This window comes from Salmo salar, chromosome ssa19, assembly GCF_905237065.1.
Source record: "Salmo salar chromosome ssa19, Ssal_v3.1, whole genome shotgun sequence".
Lineage (NCBI taxonomy): Eukaryota > Metazoa > Chordata > Actinopteri > Salmoniformes > Salmonidae > Salmo > Salmo salar.
Window position 1 is genome coordinate 3,089,886 of NC_059460.1, and position 21,967 is coordinate 3,111,852.

General features: G+C 41.2%; 1 protein-coding gene across 1 annotated transcript in view; it reads left to right on the plus strand.

The window, feature by feature from the left end:
• Positions 1-5,091: 5,091 nt before the first annotated feature.
• The window catches only part of LOC106578303 (serine/threonine-protein kinase BRSK2), a 32,375-nt gene continuing 15,499 nt past the window's right edge, over positions 5,092-21,967 (plus strand). Inside the window, exons 1-14 of the mRNA XM_014156985.2 lie at positions 5,092-6,328; positions 7,404-7,498; positions 7,898-7,983; positions 8,413-8,553; positions 9,111-9,227; positions 9,325-9,358; positions 9,611-9,679; positions 10,024-10,170; positions 10,666-10,697; positions 10,861-11,025; positions 12,297-12,394; positions 19,234-19,387; positions 19,610-19,670; positions 20,948-21,215. Coding sequence (XP_014012460.2) covers positions 6,244-6,328; positions 7,404-7,498; positions 7,898-7,983; positions 8,413-8,553; positions 9,111-9,227; positions 9,325-9,358; positions 9,611-9,679; positions 10,024-10,170; positions 10,666-10,697; positions 10,861-11,025; positions 12,297-12,394; positions 19,234-19,387; positions 19,610-19,670; positions 20,948-21,215 — 1,552 coding nt within the window. The 5' untranslated portion in view covers positions 5,092-6,243. The remainder of the gene's footprint in view (positions 6,329-7,403; positions 7,499-7,897; positions 7,984-8,412; positions 8,554-9,110; positions 9,228-9,324; positions 9,359-9,610; positions 9,680-10,023; positions 10,171-10,665; positions 10,698-10,860; positions 11,026-12,296; positions 12,395-19,233; positions 19,388-19,609; positions 19,671-20,947; positions 21,216-21,967) is intronic.

Sequence of the window (21,967 nt, forward strand, 5' to 3'; positions counted from 1 at the left end):
GTGTCATCTGATGAAGATCATCAAAGGTTAGTGCTGCATTTAGCTGTGGTTTTGTTTTTTGTGACATTATATGCTAGCTTGAAAAATGGGTGTCTGATTATTTCTGGCTGGGTACTCTGCTGACATAATCTAATGTTTTGCTTTCGCTGTAAAGCCTTTTTGAAATCGGACAGTGTGGTTAGATAAAGGAGAGTCTTGTCTTTAAAATGCTGTAAAATAGTCATATGTTTGAAAAATGGAAGTATTTGTATTTGATGTTCAGAACTAGCAAACATACCGAAAATTTACTAAATTACTCACGATAAATGTTCACAAAAAACATAACAATTATTTTAAGAATTATAGATACAGAACTCCTTTATGCAATCGCTGTGTCAGATTTTAAAATAGCTTTTCGGCAAAAGCGCATTTAGCAATATTCTGAGTAGATAGCTCGCCATCACGGGCTAGCTAATTTGACACCCACCAAGTTTGGCATTCACTAAACTCAGAATTACTATACGAAAAATTGGATTACCTTTGCTGTTCTTCGTCAGAATGCACTCCCAGGACTTCTACTTCATCCACAAATGTTGTTTTGGTTCAAAATAATCCATAGTTATGTTCAAATATCCTCTGCTTTGTTCTTGCGTTCAAGACACTATCCGAACGGTGACACGTAGACGCATGTCGTGACAAAAAAAATTCTAAATATTCCATTACCGTACTTCGAAGCATGTCAAACGCTGTTTAAAATCATTTTTTTTCTCTTAAAATAGCGATAATATTCCGACCGGGAGACGTCTTTTTCGTTCAAAGATTGAAAATGTAAAATCGACTCTTCACGTGCACACGCACGCCCGTCTCATTGTTCTCAGATCGACCACTATCCAAATGCGCTACTGTTTTTAAGCCATGGACTGCAGATTCATCATTCAACGTTCTGGCGCCTTCTGAGAGCCTATGGGAGCCTTAGAAAATGTCACGTTACAGCAGAGATCCTCTGTTTTCGATAAAGAGGGTATAGAAGGCCAAGAAATGGTCAGAGAGGGCACTTCATGTACAGAATGTTCTCAGGTTTTGGCCTGCCATATGAGTTCTGTTATACTCACAGACACCATTCAAACAGTTTTAGAAACTTTAGGGTGTTTTCTATCCAAATCAAACAATTATATGCATATTCTAGTTTCTGGGCAGTAGTAATAACCAGATTAAATCGGGTACATTTTTTATCCGGATGTGAAAATACTGCCCCCTACCCTAGAGAGGTTAAGGGTTTTGGCGTGACGTTATCCCACTGACATTCTGAGAAATACCATACGAAACAACATATACTACACTATACTAAACTGAACAACAATATAAATGCAACATGCAACAATTTCAAAGATTTCACTGAGTTACAGTTCATAGAAGGAAATCTAACCCTAACCCTAATCTATGGATTTCACATGACTGGGAAGGGGGCAGCCATGGGTGGGCCTGGGAGGGCGTAGGCCCACCCACTTGGGAGCCAGAATTAGTTTTCCCCAACAAAGGGGTTTTACCCTCAGACAATCCCGCAGGTGAAGAAGCTGGAAGTTGGAGGTCCTGGGCTGGCGTGGTTACACAAGGTCTGCGGAGGCCGGTTGGATGTACTGACAAATTCTCTAAAATGACGTTGGAGGTGGCTTATGGTCGAGAAATGAACATTCAATTCTCTGGCAACAGCTCTGTTCGACATTCCTGCAGTCAGAATGCCAATTGCACACTCTCTCAAAACTTGAGAAATCTGTGGAATTGTATTGTGTGACAAAACTGCACATTTTAGAGTGGCCTTTTATTGTCCCCAGCACAGGGTGCACCTGTGTAATGATCATGCTGTTTAATCAGCTTCTTGATATGCCGGACCTGTCAGGTGGATGGATTATCTTGGCAAAGAAGAAATGCTCACTAACAGGGACGAAAACAAATTTGTGCACAAAATTTGAGAGGAATAAGCTTTTTGTGCTTATGGAAAATTTCTGGGATCTTTTATTTCAGCTCATGAACAAATGGGACCAACACTTTGCATGTTGCGTTTATATTTATGTTCAGTATGAGTGGAGTGTCTCCAATTTAGGTACAGAATAATATGAAAAGCTCTGAGACCAGGTTGTGTGAATGGATCAGTGGTTCACCAATCAGGGCCTTGATGCGCTGGTCAACAGTAACAAGGTGAGAAGTGTAATAAACAAGGGTGCGCATGCCCTTGGTACAACAAACGTTAATTTGGTCAGTCAATGCGGAAAATTTCAAGAACTTTGAACGTTTCTTCAAGTGCAGTCGCAAAAACCATCAAGCACTATGATTAAACTGGCTCTCATGAGGACCACCACAGGAAAGGAAGACCCAGAGTTACCACTGCTACAGAGGATATGTTCATTACAGTTACCAGCCTCTGAAATTGCAGCCCAAATAAATGCTTCACAGATTTGAAGTAACAGACACATCTCAACAACAACCGTTCAGAGGAGATTGTGTGAATCTGGCCTTCATGGTCGAATTTCTGCAAAGAAACCACTACTAAAGGACACCAATAAAAATAAGAGAATTGCTTGGGCCAAGAAACATCAAGTCCTTTGGTCTGATGAGTCCAAATGGGAGATTTTTGGTTCCAACCGCGGTGTCTTTGTGAGACGCAGAGTAGGTGAACGGATGATCTCCGCATGTATGGTTCCCACCATGAAGCATGGAGGAGGAGGTGTGATGGTGTTGTGGTGCTTTGCTGGTGACGCTGTCTGTGATTTAATTAGAATTCAAGGCATACTTAACCAGCATGGCTACCACAGCATTCTGCAGTGACACGCCATCCCATCTGGTTTGCGCTTAGTGTGACTATCATTTGTTTTTCAACAGGACAATGACCCAACACATCTCCAGGCTGTGTAAGGGCTATTTGACCAAGAAGGACAGTGATGGAGTGCTGCATCAGATGACCTGGCCTCCACAATCACCCGACCTCAACCCAAAGGAAAAGCAGCCAACAAGTGCTCAGCATATGTGGGAACTCCATCAAGACTGTTGGAAAAGCACTCCAGGTGAAGCTGGTTGAGAGAATGCCAAGAATGTACAAAGCTTTCATCAAGGCAAAAGGTGGCTACTTTGAAGAATCTAAAATCTATTTTTATTTAACACTTTTTTTTGTTACTACATGATTCCATATGTGATATTTCATAGTTTTGATGGGCTTCACTATTACTAGTAAAAATAAAGAAAAAGCCTTCAATGAGTAGGTGTGTCCAAACTTTTGACTGGTGCTATATATATATATATATATATATATATACACACACACATATATATATATATACACACACATATATATATATATATAGACACACACATATATATATATATATATATATACACAATATTTTATTACACACATATATATACACACACACAGATATATACACACACACACATATATACATATACACACACACACACACATACATATATATATATATATATATATATATATATATATATATATATATATATATATATAAAAATTCAAGGGAAGCCATATGCTCTCTGTCTTTCCTTGCATTCAATGCTATGGGTGGCAACAATGTCATACTCTTTTTGACCCGGCAGCATTAGATAGCGCCCCTTAGTATGTGTTGGCCATCTGTTTCGCTCACTAGGATTCTTTCTCTGGTTAGATAGTCAGCCTCTTGCGAATTGAAAGAAAATTATGAAACACAGAGAGACGAAAGATGAATTATTTAATTTTTTTCGTCAATGTTTTGGGGGACAGCCTGGTTTCCCTTGGCACCCATGAATACACGACAGTGCGTAGGATACCCCTGACATGCTGACCAGACCAGACACGTCGCCTGCGCGAGCGTTGCAAAATACATTTAGAAATCCATGTTATTCAATTATTGCACCCACACTGCTTGTGCTGCCAAAGAGCATCTGCGATACCAAGGGCTAAAATAGAAGTCATTCCTATTTCTGACGCAGATCGCGCTGCAAGTCCTGCCTCTCCCATCTCCTCATTGGTTTATAGAAGCAGGTACCCACGTGCCATCTCCTCATTGGTTATACTTACGTGGATGATTGAAAGTGACGAACTGTTTTACCGGTAGTCTGGTAATACTATGAAAGTTTAGATGCCAATCACCATATAAGTTCAAAGATGAAAAAGCCTGGAAGGAGAAGATGACTAGAAACGATTCGGTTGACCGTTTTATGTGTGGATTAATTGACAGAGTAGAGGAGCTTGTGCATTTCAGGTAAAATAACAACTCAATGTTAATATCCCAGGACAAATTAGCTAGCAACAGCAAGTTAGCTAAATAGGACAAATTAGCTAGCAACAGCAAGCTAGCTAAATAGGACAAATTAGCTAGCAACAGCAAGCTAGTTAAATAGGACAAATTAGCTAGCAACAGCAAGCTAGCTAAATAGGAAACATTTGCTAGCAACAGCAAGCTAGCTAAATAGGACAAATTAGCTAGCAAGTGTAAGCTAACTAGCTAAATTGCCATACATCTTTAATGCTTTTCGACCTGTCCCCAAATTTATGTAATTGATTCAGAGTTTGTTTTGTTATTTTAACCTGCGTTAGGTGTGGGGGGACAAAATAAATGTATGCACGATGGCGCACGCACAGCCGGTTTGGGTTCTGTGTTAGTGGATATTGGCTCCTCAGTTGGCTCATGACATTCATCAATCCTCTGAAAGTAGCAAAGAGCAATCAAAAATCAGAAATTCAGTTGTTGATACAACACTTTAGATAGAAAATGTGTACTTCAGTAAAGTTAGAGGGGCAATCTGCAAACAATAACAAAGCCATCACACCGCCACCGACATGCAATAAAACAGTGTAATTGTCCAATACAAAAGGTGTGTTGGTCAGTAAGGTGAAATATGGTGCAAAGAAAGAGTATCTTTATACAACTTTGATTAATCCTGGTAAGAACTTATTCCATAATTCTGAGAAAATGTGCTGGTTGAATGTAGCGCGAGAGAGCCCATTGAATTGAGAGAAAGACGCGTATTTGACGAAGATGAGAGGGAAGGACCGAGAGAGGAGGGAGTGGGACCCGGATGCTGATGCAAAGGAAGAGGAGAAAGAATATATCGATTTACGGCAAGAAAAGCAAAGGACTATAAACGGGGAGGCCCTCTCACGCAACGTCTGCAATTATATAAAAATTAGTATATCTAGTAAAATCTCAATACATATGTAGCTATATATTTTTCACTAGCAAATCGTTGAATGATTGAAATTGGAACCGGCGAGGGAAACACGCCAAAGGAGAGAGAGAAGATGCTGTGATACGTTTACTGGCAGTGATAGAGCGAGAGGGAGGGAGGGGGAGGGTGATACGGAAAAGATGGTTGTTTTGCAAGGGGTGCATCTTTCTTCAAAAAAAATCGCTACAGTGTGGCTGTTGGACATAACATATATTTTCACTTTACAAAGAAACTTCAAAATGATCAGATTTTGACAGACGTGGATAGATGTAGGCTGACCACAGTGTATGGTAGCACTTGTGTGGCTAACTCGAAGAAAACATGCTGCTCCACTTGTGATAATCGGCCTGACAGTGAATACCATTTACATCAGTCTGCATTGAACTATAAGGACGTTTTATGTTGCAATACATTGTTTGAATGAATTGATGTAGCAGGTTGCAGATAGACAAGAAATGGTGCAGTCAAAACGAACGTTGATAAATATCTATAAATGATTGTTGCTGTCAAACTGAAATAGCTATTGGTACCTGTTATGCTATGTGGATTGACCAATGTATCATAAGCGAAGCTAGTTAAAATCTGAAAACTGACATACAGGCCAACCATGTTATCAATCTTTTCATACTTGTTATCATGATAGGTGTCGCTATTTTGAGTTTAGGCTAGTGCATAACATGATATTTGTGTCAGCAATCCATTTACTCAGCTGTTGATTGTTCAGTTTCAATATAAGACGTCTATATTCACTAAGAAGTAAAACCTCACAAATCAGTGGAGGTAGTAAGTTTTGTCTGGGAATGTGAAATATTACTCACAATTCTTAATTCAGGATTTATCCTGCCTTTAACTCAGACTGGAGTTGTAGGTCTATATCTCAAAGTTGCATTGCAATCTTTTCCTAACCATTACTTGCCATTGTTATACAGACTTCCTTTTTTATTTGGAGACAATCATTTGTGAAATTCACCTAGATACAGAGCTAGTTATCAACATTGGTCACTATAAGTTGTAGTCAGTAGTTAGAGCAGTATGAGTAAGGAACTGTCACTAAGTCAGACAGCTCAATATGTTGGGCCATATCGAATGGAAAAAACACTGGGAAAGGGCCAGACAGGTGAGTTCTGAATTGTTTGGCTCAAAGTGCCTCAATTGTAAATAATATTGTGTTTGTGTGTGTTTATCATGGGATGGAGGGCTGGATGACAGGTGGGTGGGTGAATAGATAGATGGATGTAATATACACTCACAGGCCCGTTTATTAGGTACACCCATCTAGTACAGATTCGGTCCCCCTTTGCCTCCAGAACAGCCTGAATTCTTCTGGGAATGGATTATACAAGTCGGAAATGTTCCACAGGGATGTTGGTCCATGCTGACGCGATGGCATCACATAGTTGCTGCAGATTGGACGGCGGTACACCACCGCCACCAGCCTGTACCGTTGACACCAGGCAAAATGGGTCCATGGACTCATGCTACTTACATCAAATCCTGACTGCCATCAACACGACGCAACATGAACTGGGATTCCTCCTCAGTTGTCCAGTGTTGGTGATCGTGTGCCCACTGGAGTTGCTTCTTCTTGTTTGTAGCTGATAGGAGTGGAACCCGGTGTGGTCGTCTGCTGCAATAGCCCATCTGGATTGACGAGTTGTGCGTTCAGAGACGCCGTTCTGCACACCACTGTTATACTGAGCCATTATTTGTCTGTTTGTGGCAAGCCTGTTAACTTACACCATTCTTGTCATTCTCCTTTGACCGCTCTCATCAACAAGTTGTTTTCACCCACAGGACTGCCGCTGACTGGATGTATTTTTGTCTTCTTCAACATTCTGTGTAAACCCTAGACACTGTCATGCGTGAAAAGCCCAGGAGGGCGGCCGTTTCTGAGATACTGGATCCGGCGTGCCTAGCACCAACAATCGTACCACACTCAGTCACTTAGGCCACTCGTTTTTCTCATTCTAACTCATTCTAATCGAACAGTAACTGAATGCCTCGATAATCAGTATTTTGTCTGCCTGCTTTATATAGCAAGCCACTGCCACGTAACTTACTGTCTGTAGGTACGATCCATTTTCGTGAATGGGGTGGTGTATCTAATAATCTGTCCGGTGACTGTATATGTTTTATGACTGTGTTATGAATGCATAATACTTATATTAAAAGGGTGAACATGTGACTCTCAGGCTTGGTGAAGCTTGGAGTTCACTGCATTACAGGACAGAAGGTAGCCATCAAAATAGTCAACAGGGAGAAGCTGTCAGAGTCCGTTCTGATGAAGGTAAGACGTTGATGATGATGATAATAATAATGATGAAAATAAGGATATCCCAGTATGATGCCTGCTTTTCTAGACTAACAATTTCATGATTAACTGTCTGTTTGCAATAGTTACAATAGCAATATAACTGTAATGCAATGTACATAGTACAGACAATTTGCAATAGTAATGAAATGATATGCATACATTGGCTTTCTCACTCTGTAACAAGACACGTTTCATCAAGTATGCATTAAGAGTGAACACTGGAATGTAAATTCCTCTCAAATTACAATTGTATATCTTTCTCTTCCCCCTCTCTATTTATATCCCCCTCTCTCTTTCTATCCCCATCTCTTCTCTCTCTCCCTATATCCCCCCTCTCTATCCCCACCCCTCTCTTTCTCCCGCTCTGTCTAGGTGGAGAGGGAGATTGCCATCCTGAAGCTGATTGAGCACCCGCATGTGTTGAAGCTGCATGACGTTTACGAGAATAACAAATACCTGTGAGTTCATTCATTGTACATTCAGGAGCGACCCTCTGTTCTGCCTGTACCCTATAGCTCTAGACCCGTGGGTGTGATGTGTAAATATTACTCAAAGGACTGTATTAATCCGCTCTGTCTGTCTCTTGAAGTCTGTGTAGATTTCATTCATCAAATCTCCTATTGACTTCAATGTATGTTCTATGCAAAAATCCTAATTACACAGGCCTATCCTCAGGTTAGGATTCAACCCACTTGAAATGCTTGCTCAATTCCTCTCTCTCTCTCACTCCCCAACCTTCACCCCTTTCATTGTATTTCTTCCGCTCACCCCTCTCTCCCCATCTATATCACCCATCACTCTCTATCTCTGTCACTCCCCCCTCTCTCTCTCTTTCTGTCTATCACTCATCTCTCTCTCTCTCTCTCTCTCTCGCCCCCTCCCTGTAGGTACCTGGTGTTGGAGCATGTGTCAGGTGGGGAGTTATTTGACTATCTGGTGAAGAAAGGTAGGCTGACACCTAAAGAGGCCAGGAAGTTCTTCCAACAAATCATATCGGCCCTGGACTTCTGTCACAGTCATTCTATCTGGTAAACGACTACATTCATGTACAAAATCATTGTGAGTCTGGAGTGGCCTGCGTGGTCGAGCGGTTAGAGCTGCTGACCCTGGCACACATTATGCCAGAGTTGGCATGGTTTCGAATCTGGCCAACTGCTCTTTGACTCATCCACCCCTTACCTCCTTTCCTGTCTTTCCTCTACTGTCCTATCTTTTCAATAAATGCACAACATATCTGAAACAGTTGGGATGGTGCACTTTAACAATTTGTATCAGTTTTTTCTTCTTTCAAGTAACTTAGCGGCACCTGATTGAGCTTGCCTGGTGCAATGGGACCACTGGAATGGTCCAAACATACAAACCCCGACCATATAACACTACAGGCAGGCTCAATCAAATGGTCTGGTGGGGTCTAAATGTTTTTATGCTTCCTTAATTATTAAGTAATTATATTCTATACATCCGCGGTCTCAGTGTTGTTAATACTTACATCCGTTGATTATTCAATATCTCACTAATAAAGTAATTATATTCTAATCTATTTATCTACTCTTCTCTAATCTACTTTATTCACTCCATCCTACAGTCACAGAGACCTGAAGCCAGAGAACCTGCTCCTGGATGAGAAGAACAACATCCGCATCGCAGACTTTGGCATGGCCTCCCTACAGGTGGGGGACAGCCTGCTGGAGACCAGCTGTGGGTGAGTATGCTGTGTGTGCGTGCGGGTGTGCGTGTGTGTGTCTTATGTGCTGGTAAATGCTTACATCTTCTCAATGCCCCATTTCTATCCATTTCAGATCCCCACACTATGCCTGTCCAGAAGTGATCCGGGTAGGTTCCTGCTCATCATCCCTTTTCATAATTCTAAGTGGCTAAGATCATTTAACCAAGTGAGATAGAAATGTAATGATTGGTAAGACAAAAGAAATGTAAGTATTTGATAAGGTAAGAGTTTGCTATTACCAACAATGTGTAAGTAGGGAAAGATACATGTTGGGTTGTTAACCGTTGTTGCATAGTTGACATTTCGATCACACATTTCGATTTCTCTTTCTCTCTGATCTCGTCATCTGTCTCTCTTAGGGAGAAAAGTATGATGGTCGAAGGGCAGATGTGTGGAGCTGTGGAGTCATCCTTTTTGCTCTGCTGGTGGTGAGAAAGCATCTTCTGATATTTTTGCCTTATGCCCTACACCTACCCAATTCTTTCAGATCTACAGGAGTGCCTAGGGTGGAGGTGCTAGGGGTCAATTTGGAATTAAGTATTCATGGAGTTGGGTTATAACCTTATGACCCAACATTACTGCTTGTTTTCCTTGACACAGATTAAGCCTAGTCCTAGACATGTTCAATGGCGATTTTCCATTGAAGGTGCTTCTTAGTCCAGGACTAGGCTTAATATGTATGGAAAACCAGCCCTACGTGTTCGTAAGTGTAGTCCTGCCTCCCAGTCTTTGTAAAAGGGCCTATTTAACAGTAGCATTCTCTTCTCTGTAGGGTGCCCTACCATTTGACCATGACAACCTGCGTCAGCTCCTTGAGAAGGTGAAGAGCGGGGTGTTTCACATGCCTCACTTCATCCCACCAGACTGCCAGGCACTGCTCAAAGGCATGATCGAGGTTGACCCCGACAAGAGACTTAAGGTACAAGAGAGGGGGATAGGGAGGCAGAGGGGAGGGAGCAGTCAACCCTGAAAATTTTTGTTTATTTTACCTTTATTTAACTAGGCAAGTCAGTTAAGAACAAATTCTTATTTACAATGACAGCCTAGGAACAGTGGGTTAACTATCTTGTTCAGGGGCAGAAAGACAGATTTTTACCTTGTCAGCTCAGGGATTCCATCTGGCAACTTTTCGGTTACTGGCCCAACGCTCTAACCACTAGGCTACCTGCCGTCCCAAGATAAGAGACAGGGCGGGTTGGGGTAGGGCAGGCGGAGCCATTTGGGGACGAATAGGGTGCCATTTGGGACACAGTAAATAAGATTTAGATGCCCAAAATGTATGCAAAACTGATGAGGTGGTATTTACCAATTGCAAAAGTCAGGCCTAGCAGGAATTATTTACACCTTGCGCTAGCAGCCATCTGTGTGTGAACAGACTGGACTAATTGCTCCATCTGCCCTCTCGCCCTTCCAGCTAGAGGCCGTCCAGAAGCACTCCTGGTATCAGTAAGTATAGATTAGTTCGGTCTGCCTTTGAATTATATTGAAAATTTGAAGTTGATGTCAAACGTTGTGTATTGTGCCCAGTTTTTGGTTGACCAACATGGGGGTATTGTGTGTGTGCGCATGTATCTTTTTGTTTGTCTGTCTGCGTGTTTGTTTGTCTCAGGTCGGGTTGTAACGAGCCATGTCCCGAGCAGCCCCCTCCCAGGAGTGTGTGTATGGGGCGCATCCTGTATTTGACCGAGCTGGACCCGGATGTGCTGGACAGCATGCACTCTCTGGGCTGCTTTAGAGACCGCGGGAAACTCACGCGCAACCTGCAGTGTGAAGAGTAAGTGTGTGTCTGTTCATCTGTGTGCCCATGTTCTTCTCTGTAATTTCAATTCTTTCCATTATTTTGTCTTGCTCAGGGGTCTGCAACCGCGGCTTCCTGGCTATTTATAGATTCCCCCCCAAAAAACAAATATATATCTAACATTTTTCAATCAGAAATAGATGGGTTTGGAAAGATTGGGAGTATCTGAAATAGGCTACATTAAAATCTACAGGACAATACATGTAAAAAAAAATAAGAAATAGCCTGTTCCATGTTAAGTTTCTGTTGCTGAAAGTTTGCAGACTAGGCCTGTCTGAATGGGCAAGTTTCTCATTTATAAAAGTAAAGTAAAGAAACAAACAACACTTAAAGTAGAAAAATAAATATTGATTATAATCAAACCTTCTGTTTCATTATAATACTTGTGTATCTGTCTGGGTATTTCAATTAATCACTGGAGAACAATATTAGCTTTTTTTGGTAGGTTTTTAAATCAAAAAGTAATATCACTCCTGAGGCATATTTTACTGTATGTTCACAAGATGCGTTTCTCCCTGCAACTTCCGCTGCTCTGGGACACTGAATGTCAGATTTGAGCCGACTTCTATCCGTGGTGCTGAATATCAGATATAGCCGCTATTGCGCTTGAAAGGGGCTCTAGTTTCTTGTGCAACTCCCTTTTTTTATCTTCTTTCTCCTTGTTTGTAACCAGTCTCGCATCTTGCTGCCTTACTCCACATTTTAATCCTGAATTGAAATCTGTGCAAATTTCTACACACATTTTCCCTTTGACTCAGTATCAAAATCAAATCATTTCTGGGTAACAATTAAGTACCTTACTGTGATTGCTTTCAATTAAAATGGTTAAAAAGAAACAAAAATAGCTTATGCGAAGCGCAAAATCTCAAGCAAGAATTTTGCTAGGACTTTCTGTGAGTGTTCTGAGTGGGGAGGGAAGACTAGCTGTTATTAGCAGAGCGGTTTGGAACTCTTTCTTATTGGTCTATTAACTAATTTAACTAATTCCATCCCACCAAAACAGGCAGAAATTTCAGGTGCTCTTTTCAAACAGCGCTTACACTAAAAGGGCATTATCATTTTCACAAATTCACAGTATTATTCCAACTTCATAGTGTGGAAATATATATTACTTAAACACAGGAAAATCACGTTGTTGACTGCAATGGGCCTTTAATGTATGATTTTAGAGAACATTCATTTGCATATCTCAAGATAGGATTTCATTTTCTTTGAGCACTTCTCAACAACCCCCTCCCCTCCCCCAGAGACAACCAGGAGAAGATGATCTACTATCTCCTGTTGGACAGGAAGGAGCGTTACCCCAGTTACGAGGATGAAGATCTGCCGCCCCGAAATGATGTAGGTGAGTCCCTAGGTGGCAGGAGCGAGCCACTGACCGCACTGACACTCTCCATCCCTGTCTGGTCTACTGTCTTCCTCCTGCCCCTGTCTCTGTGTCTGGGCATGTACCTCTCTCCTGCTTCTCCACTGACACGCGTGCCACGCACACTTCCTGGACCCACCTTTTAAACTGCTCAATTTGGTGTCTGACAGTGTGGGGGGGTGCATGTCTGGGTTGTCTGTGTGTGTATAGGGATATTTTTTGTATTTATGATAGGCTTACTATTAGAGGTCGACCGATTTGTGATTTTTTTTCAACGCCGATACCTATTAATCGGCCAATATTTTTATATATATATATATATATATATATATATAATTTGTAATAATGACAATTACAACAATACTGAATGAACACTTATTTTAACTTAATATAATCCATCAATAAAATCAATTTACTCTCAAATAAATAATGAAACATGTTCAATTTGGTTTAAATAATGCAAAAACAAAGTGTTGGTGAAGAAAGTAAACGTGCAGTATGTGCCATGTAAAAAAGCTAACGTTTAAGTTCCTTGCTCAGAACATGAGAACATATGAAAGCTGGTGGTTCCTTTTAACATGAGTCTTCAATATTCCCAGGTAAGAAGTTTTAGGTTGTAGTTATTATAGGACTATTTCTGTCTATACCATTTGTATTTCATATACCTTTGACTATTGGATGTTCTAATAGGTACTTTAGTATTGCCAGCCTAATCTCGGGAGTTGATAGGCTTAAAGTCATAAACAGCGCAATGCTTGAAGCACAGCAAAGAGCTGCTGGCAAATGCAGGAAAGTGCTGTTTGGATGAATGCTTACTAGCCTGCTACTGCCTACCACCACTCAGTCAGACTGCTCTATTAAATCATAGACTTAATTATAATATAATAACACACAGAAATACGAGCCTTAGGTCATTCATATGGTCAAATCCGGAAACTATCATTTCGAAAACAAAACATTTATTCTTTCAGTGAAATACAGAACCGTTTCCATATTTTATCTAACGGGTGGCATCCATAAGTCTAAATATTGCTGTGACATTGCACAACCTTCAATGTTATGTCATAATTATGTAAAATTCTGGCAAATTAATTACGGTCTTTGTTAGGAAGAAATAGTCTTCACACAGTTCGCAACGAGCCAGGCGGCCCAAACTGCTGCATATACCCTGACTCTGCAAGAGAAGTGACACAATTTCCCTAGTTATCTTCTCTAGGGCCAGTGGGACGATTTCGTCCCACCTACGTAACAGCAGGTGGAATCCCGTGGCGCGTTATTCAAATACCTTAGAAATGCTATTACTTCAATTTCTCAAACATATGACTATTTTACACCATTTTAAAGACAAGACTCTCGTTAATCTAACCACACTGTCCGATTTCAAAAAGGCTTTACAACGAAAGCAAAACATTAGATTATGTCAGCAGAGTACCCAGCCAGAAATAATCAGACACCCATTTTTCAAGCTAGCATATAATGTCACATAAACCCAAACCACAGCTAAATGCAGCACTAACCTTTGATGATCTTCATCAGATGACAATCTTAGGACATTATGTTATACAATACATGCATGTTTTGTTCAATCAAGTTCATATTTATATCAAAAACCAGCTTTTTACATTAGCATGTGACGTTCAGAACTAGCATACCCCCCGCAAACTTCCGGTGAATTTACTAAATTACTCACGATAAACGTTCACAAAAAACATAACAATTATTTTAAGAATTATAGATACAGAACTCCTCTATGCACTCGCTATGTCCGATTTTAAAATAGCTTTTCGGTGAAAGCACATTTTGCAATATTCTAAGTAGATAGCCCGGCATCACAGGGCTAGCTATTTAGACACCCACCAAGTTTAGCCCTCACCAAAGTCAGATTTACTATAAGAAAAATGTTATTACCTTTGCTGTTCTTCGTCAGAATGCACTCCCAGGACTTCTACTTCAATAACAAATGTTGGTTTGGTTCCAAATAATCCATAGTTATATCCAAATAGCGGTGTTTTGTTCGTGTGTTCAAGACACTATCCGAAGGTTAAAGAAGGGTGATGCGCCCGACGCGTTTCGTGACAAAAGAATTCTAAATATTCCATTACCGTACTTCGAAGCATGTCAACCCCTGTTTAAAATCAATTTTTATGCAATTTTTCTCGTAAAAAAGCGATAATATTCCGACCGGGAATCTGTGTTTTAGTACAAAGAGAGAGAAAATAAAAACATGGGGTCGCCTCGTGCACGCGCCTCAGTCTCATTGTCCTCTGATAGACCACTTACCAAAGGCGCTAATGTTTTTCAGCCAGGGGCTGGAATTACATCATTCAGCTTTTTCCCGGGTTCTGAGACCCTATGGGAGCCGTAGGAAGTGTCACGTTACAGCAAAGATCCTCAGTTTTCAATAAAGAGAGTCAAGAAGAACAAGAACTTGTCAGACAGGCCACTTCCTGTAAGGAATCTTATCAGGTTTTTGCCTGCCATATGAGTTCTGTTATACACAGACACCATTCAAACAGTTTTAGAAACTTTAGGGTGTTTTCTATCCAAAGCCAATAATTATATGCATATTCTAGTTTCTGGGCAGTAGTAATAACCAGATTAAATCGGGTACGTTTTTTATCCGGCCGTGTAAATACTGCCCCCTAGCCGTAACAGGTTAAAAGAAATTCATGTCAGCAGGCAATATTAACTAAATATGCATGTTTAAAAATATATACTTGTGTATTGATTTTAAGAAAGGCATTGATGTTTATGGTTAGGTACACATTGGTACTCCGACAGTGCTTTTTTCGCGAATGCGCTTGTTAAATCACCCGTTTGGCGAAGTAGGCTGTGATTCAATGATAAATTAACAGGCACCGCATCGATTATATGCAATGCAGGACAAGCTAGATAAACTAGTAATATCATCAACCATGTGTAGTTAACTAGTGATTATGTTAAGATTGATTGTTTTTTATAAGATAAGTTTAATGCTAGCTAGCACCTTACCTTGGCTCCTTGCTGCACTCGCATAACAGGTAGTCATTCTGCCACGCAGTCTCCTCGTGGAGTGCAATATAATCGGCCATAATCGGTGTCCAAAAATGCCGATTACCGATTGTTATGAAAACTTGATATCAGCCCTAATTAATCGTGCATTCCGATTAATCGGTCGACCTCTAGTTACTATGTACAGTCAGGTCAAAAATGTTTGCCACCGTTGATAAAGATGAGCAAAAAATACTGTATAAAACAGAGCTGTTGGAAAACGTGTGGCAACACACCATTTGCCCCAGTACTTTTCAATCTGCCAGACCACTTTCAAAGCAGCAGCACCGAACGTGTTTACCAGACATATTCATTAGTTCACGTCATAAAAAAATGTAGAAAAACATTTTGCAACATGGTAGAAAGCAGCCGTTTCTTATTGGACAAGTTGACCTGGTGCCTCCCCCAATTTCATCCCATTTGCCTCTGTTTTGTCTAGTGAGTACAACCCTGTTCCTGGGATTTCATGCAACCTCCAAACTCGCAGATACAAGTGGATTAGCTTGTCAGTCACAGTGGTCTACTAGCTACAGCCTACAGAGCTTCATCAACCGCGCCTCTCAACAACTAGGTTTGGTTGCACCAGCACCTTGTTGTTTGACTCTGCACTCTACACTTGGTTTCTTTCTTCGCTCACGCTTCTCACCTGTTTGCCTGGTTGCCTGCCTCATGAGAGAGCGAACACACATTTCCATGGGAAACAAGGTATGTGTTAATAAAATCAGTTTAGTCGTTCTCTAAAACTAGCTAGAATGACCCAATATATATATATATATATATATATATATATATATATATAGCTAGCTAACAAAACTACTAATGTTAGCTTTAGTAGCCTAGCTAGATAGCTAACAGTATTTAGCTAGGTTAATGCAATAATGTAGCCAGCAGCTAACGTTCATCATTTAGACTCACTGAATAAATGTGTTTGGCGCAGGATAAAGAAGATTAAGTGACCTACTGCTGCTATCCAAGGCCATACTGAAGTTTCTGAAAAGGTTAGTCAGCCAGATGTTAGTCCAGTAATGTTTGATTTATTATTTTATTTCCACCTCTGGTGTTTGTGGCACAAATTTCACAGTCTTAAAAGTAAAAAACCTACACATTCTGCCAAAGAGCAGTCTACACAGACAATATGCACACATTTTTCCAACCATAACAGAATTGCAGAAAGAGAGAATTTATTGATGGTTACCACCATAACTTTCACAAATACAGAGACAGGCAGCCATCATGGTGTCAGTCTTTTTTGACTAGCTAGTGCATTAGTGACACTTACTGATATGAACTGGTAATGCAGGTTTGGTTAGAATAGATTACAATAGAATGAATGACGTTCACTAAAATCTACTTAATGAAAAGGGGGATATTATTTAATGAATATGTTGAAAGTAGTTGATTTAAGATTGAATATATGGATTTTACAGGAAATCAGTTCCTACAGTGAGCGCCAGGGAACCAACCTCTGGTGGGCCAGATGGAGACCAGGACAACAACACAAGTTTAGTGGTTTTATGACTTAGGCTACACATAAAACATGCTTTGTTACAAACTCTACTGTGTATATGTAAACCTGCCTTCTTACATAATTAATAATTGCAGAAGAGTGCTGTAGTCAGACAAACAAATAATAGGTTTTATGACATAAAATTAAAATACTTTTCAACATTGAAACCTGCCTATCTTTTACATTTTTCAAAGTCCACTGCTTAACGTTGTGTGTGTATATAGAGCGAAATTCATATTTAAAGACATTGTAACCATTCTTTGCATAATGCTCAGCCCTGATATAGTAGTTCACTGAACTATGTTGTTTGTTGAAGTTGTTGTCTCTAGCTCTTTTGATATCAGATTCAGAATGAATAATAACAAAGTTTGTGGTAGTTTGAAAGGGTTTGATCCACCGTAGCGTAGGAATTCAAATGACCTAACAAGAAAACCACAAGCCCTATAGTCATAGCTTCTCTTTTCATCCTTGCTATCTATAATAATAATAATATTTTGTCATAGTCTACGAGTAGGACCCAGAGTTTTACCTGACCAGGTCATGATATCAGGAAAAACTCCAGGCCCCAGAAAAGACATAAGAATTTTGCCACACCACATTTGAACCCGTGGTGCCACCTCTGGTATATAATACAAATACTGAGCTATATTGTGGTGCCACCTCTGGTATATAATACAAATACTGAGCTATATTGTGGTGCCACCTCTGGAATATAATACAAATACAAACTCTTTAAATATTGTATGTTCCAAAAAATGGGAAAGTATTATTTTATGGGGTTATCTGTTGTACGTGGCCGAAGAGCTTTATTTTCATGTCATTTGACCATAGCACCGGTTCCAATCCAAATGCCAATGCTGTTTACATTTGTTGGATGACATGAAAATAGAGCTGTTTGGCCATTCACACCAGTGGTTCATTTTGTATCGATAGAAAGATTCAGAAAAAGGGGCCTCCAGAGTGGTGTAGCGGTCTAAGGCACTGCATTGCAGTGCTTGAGGTGTCACTACAGACCCGGGTTCAATCCCAGGCTGTGTCACAACCGTCCGTTACCGGTAGTCCCATAGGGCGGCGCACAATTGGCATAGCGTCGTTAGGGGAGGGTTTGGCCGGGCCGGGGTGAGGCCCCTCTAGCGACTCCTTGTGTCAGGCCGGGCTCCCTTTAAGCTGTCGTCAGTTGAACAGTGTTTCCTCCAATACATTGATGCAACTGGCTTCTGTGTTAAGTGGGCAGGTGTTAAGGAGTGTGGTTTGGCTGGTCCTGTTTCAGAGGACGCATGACTCGACCTTTGCCTCTCCTGAGCCCGTTGGTGAGTTGCAGAAATGAGACAAGAATATAATAAAAAAATGGGGTGAAAAAAAATTATGCAGATGATAATAACCTCATACATTCCATTTGAGTAATATAGCAGACACCCTTATCCAGAGCCTCTTACAGTAGTGAGTGGTTACATTTTCATACTGGTCTCCCGTGGGAATCAAACCCACATTCCTGACGTGGTAAGCACCATGCTCTGCCAACTGAGCCACACATGCCTACTGTAAAATATGGTGGTGGATCTTTGATCTTATAGGGGCATTTTCATTTTGCTTCCACTGGTCCTGGGGTCCTTGTTAAGGTCAACAATATCATTAACTTTACCCAGTACCAGGTCATTTTAGCCAAAAACCTGGTTGCCTCTGCCAGGAGGCTGAAACTTGGCCGCAAGTGGATCTTCCTGCAAGACAATAACCCCAAGCACACATCAAAATCCACACTTTAAAAAAAAACTTAGCAAATCAGCATTTTGCAATGGCCATCTCTCCGGACTTGAATCCAATTGAAAACCTGTGGTTTGAATTGAAGAGGGCAATGCATAAGTGCAGACGAAGGATATCAAGGATCTGGAAAGATTCTGTATGGGGGAAATGGTCAAAGTTCCCTCCCAATGTGTTCTCCAATCTCATAAAACATTTTACAAAAAGGCTCAGTGCCATTGTCCTGCCAAGGTGAGGTATTGAAAACAATAATTTTGACCCCTATCTTTTTGGAGAATTTGTTTTTTTAACAGCTAATCTTTCTTTGAGCAATTATATTAGTATAAAGTAATATACTTTTCAATTTTTTTGGGAGCTTACAATATAGCGCAGTATTGGTATTATTTATTTTATACAGTCTTTTGCTCATCTTTATCAAGGGTGTCAAATTTGGACCTGACTGCACATGGTATGATCCGATTTAAGGGGAAGTTGGGGTTGGTGTTACTGCATGCTGTGCTAACTCCACCCTGGTGTCCCTCAGCGGACCCCCCTCGTAAGCGTGTGGACTCTCCCATGCTGACACGTCACAGCCGCTGCCGCCCGGAGAGGAAGAGCCTGGAGGTGTTGAGTGTGACCGAGCAGTGGTCTCCCACCCCACCATGCAGGGCCCTGGACACGGCCGCAAACAGCCAGAGGTACTGGGGTCTCACACACACTGTCCAGAAACACACACAAAGACAGAACATGCTTACTCTACAAACAAACATTTTTCTAGCCACATAGAATACACACAGTATAGATTATAATACATATACCAGTAAATAAGCCAACAGTGGACCTACTTGATGGTGGAATAATTTCCTTTTCACCTTTATGATGATGACATTTAACCTTATGACCTCGTGACCTCTCTACAGGTCTCGCTCAGTCAGTGGGGCGTCCACCGGCCTTTCCTCCAGCCCTCTCAGCAGTCCCAGGGTAAGAGGCCTGTTGGCCAACACTTTTAACATCAACTCTGAATTGATAAAGTATACAACGTTGACTCTGAACTGTCTTTTTATATGTATGTCAAACATAAGTGTATTTTTTTGCAATGCTCAAAGATTCGGTTTTATTGCTGATTTGAAAATGCATTAACATTGCTTTAGCGTTTCCTCCGAGATTGTCCATCTCACTCAAGCTCCTTGATCATTCAGAGCCATTTTACATGTAATAACACCACTCTTATCAGAATAATTCTTACTCATTGGGAGTTTCTTTGTCATTTTTTTTCTTTTTCTGCTTCTCTACTCCATACTTTCTACCATATCCACCAAATTGATAGATGCACATTTTGTAGCGCAACACAGTACATAAAGTTAAACATGTTTGGTTAGCAGAATTAAAAAATATATATTTAGGCCTTCCTCTAGTTGGTCATTGTTGGTTTAAGCTTTTTGTTCAATTTGAGAAGTTTTGTTCCACTAACTGTGAAAATGTCAACATACTGGTTAAATTGTTTCTGTTCTGGATCAGCAAAAGCAGAAACCCTGTTTTACCACAGTCCTAGCATCACTACTGAAAGAGGAAGTTCATAGTTCAGAGTCATAATGTATTGCTTATGCCATTTTGTAGTGTTTGTCTTCCATACTGTTTCTGGCATGGAGGGATTTTTGTGTACTGGGTTATCTAGTATGTTTGCTTTAATTAAGTGATAAAAAAAGAGTGAGGTTGGAATATAAATGGCTGAATTCGCAGTCAGAACTAATGATTTTTCAATTAATTATACAAATAGCTCACACTGTCATTGCAGTTTCCTCACCATCATACAAGAAGCATTCTTTTGTCATAACCCATAACACTCATTTCCATCCTTTTTCAATTTTTCCATTCCTCTCTCTTCTTTTCCAATCCTCCACCCCTCCGCTAGTCCTATCAGAGCCCCGTCTTCACGTTTAGCCAATCAGACATCACCTCCGCCACCCTTCACACTAAGGACCCATCCAAACCAGGAAGGTCTACCACTTCTCGGCCGGCCCGAGCCCTCGACAAACCCAAAGCGCCCCAGAACCCCAAAACCCAGACCCTGCCCACCCCCACCAAGGGCGGCCGGCCCCACCTCCAACCCATCATGTCCGTCCCCATCCACAACTCGCCCTCCCGCTTGCCCTCACCCCTCCTCTCGCCCATCCCCCGCTTCTTTTTCCCCTCGCCTTCCCGTGCTCAAGTTGGTCACTAAGAGCTTTTACCCCAACTCTGCCCACTCTGTGCCGCAGGTTACTCCCCAGGGCTCTCCGCTGCCAACCCCCATGGGCACCCCCGTACACCACCCCTCCTCCACCCCTCCCTCTAACTCTTCCTCCTCGTCCTCCTCCTTGCGGGTGGAGGGAGGTGGAGGGGTGGGTTCCCTGTCCCTGACTCCTCCCTCCAGCCCCGGAGGGGGCGGCATGGCGGCTAGCAGCTCCGCCCACTGGAGGACCCGCCTCAACTCGTTCAAGAACAACCTGCTGGGCTCGCCCCGCTTCCACCGCCGCAAGATGCAGGGTGAGAGGTCACAAGGTTTCTTTAGGTGTTTCCCCTAGAGGAAGTTGCAGTTAGGGCTGTTGCGGTGACAGCATTACCGCCACATCGGCAGTCATGAGTCATGGCCGCAGTAAAATTCTACGTCACGGTAATCTCCTCTTATGCACTCTGGACATGCATTAGTAATACCCAACTCGCTAATAATCATCAGGTCGCTAATGGACTGGTCCTCAGGGCTCCATTATCCCTCTAACCAATCTGACATCAATGCAAAAGCAATCGAAAATAACAAACACATCATAAAACAGTATGTGCTTTTAAAACTCACTTACCTCACTGTTTTTGATCAATTTGAAGAAAGAAGTTCAACAAGTTGAAATGGTCGCTGTGGATGTTGTTTCAAAGCCTAACGCAACGAAATGGACAGTGCTTTCTAAGGTGATGATTCATTCAAAGCACCATAATGCATATTAGAGCTTATGCATAAGCATAGGCCTATATATGAGCCCAAGCCCCGGAAAGACCACCCCTGAACTAAAATAATGATTGTGCAGTTATACAATACATAGCCTACCGCATATTACACGTGGCAGAAAAAGATAGTGTCTTTGGTACATCATTGGTACAGTACCTTGCAAAAGTATTCATCCCCCTCTGTGTTTTTTTTATTTTGTTGCATTACAACCTGTAATTTAAATGGATTTTTATTTGGATTTCATGTAATGGACATACACAAAATAGTCCAAATTGTTGAAGTGAAATTTTAAAAATAA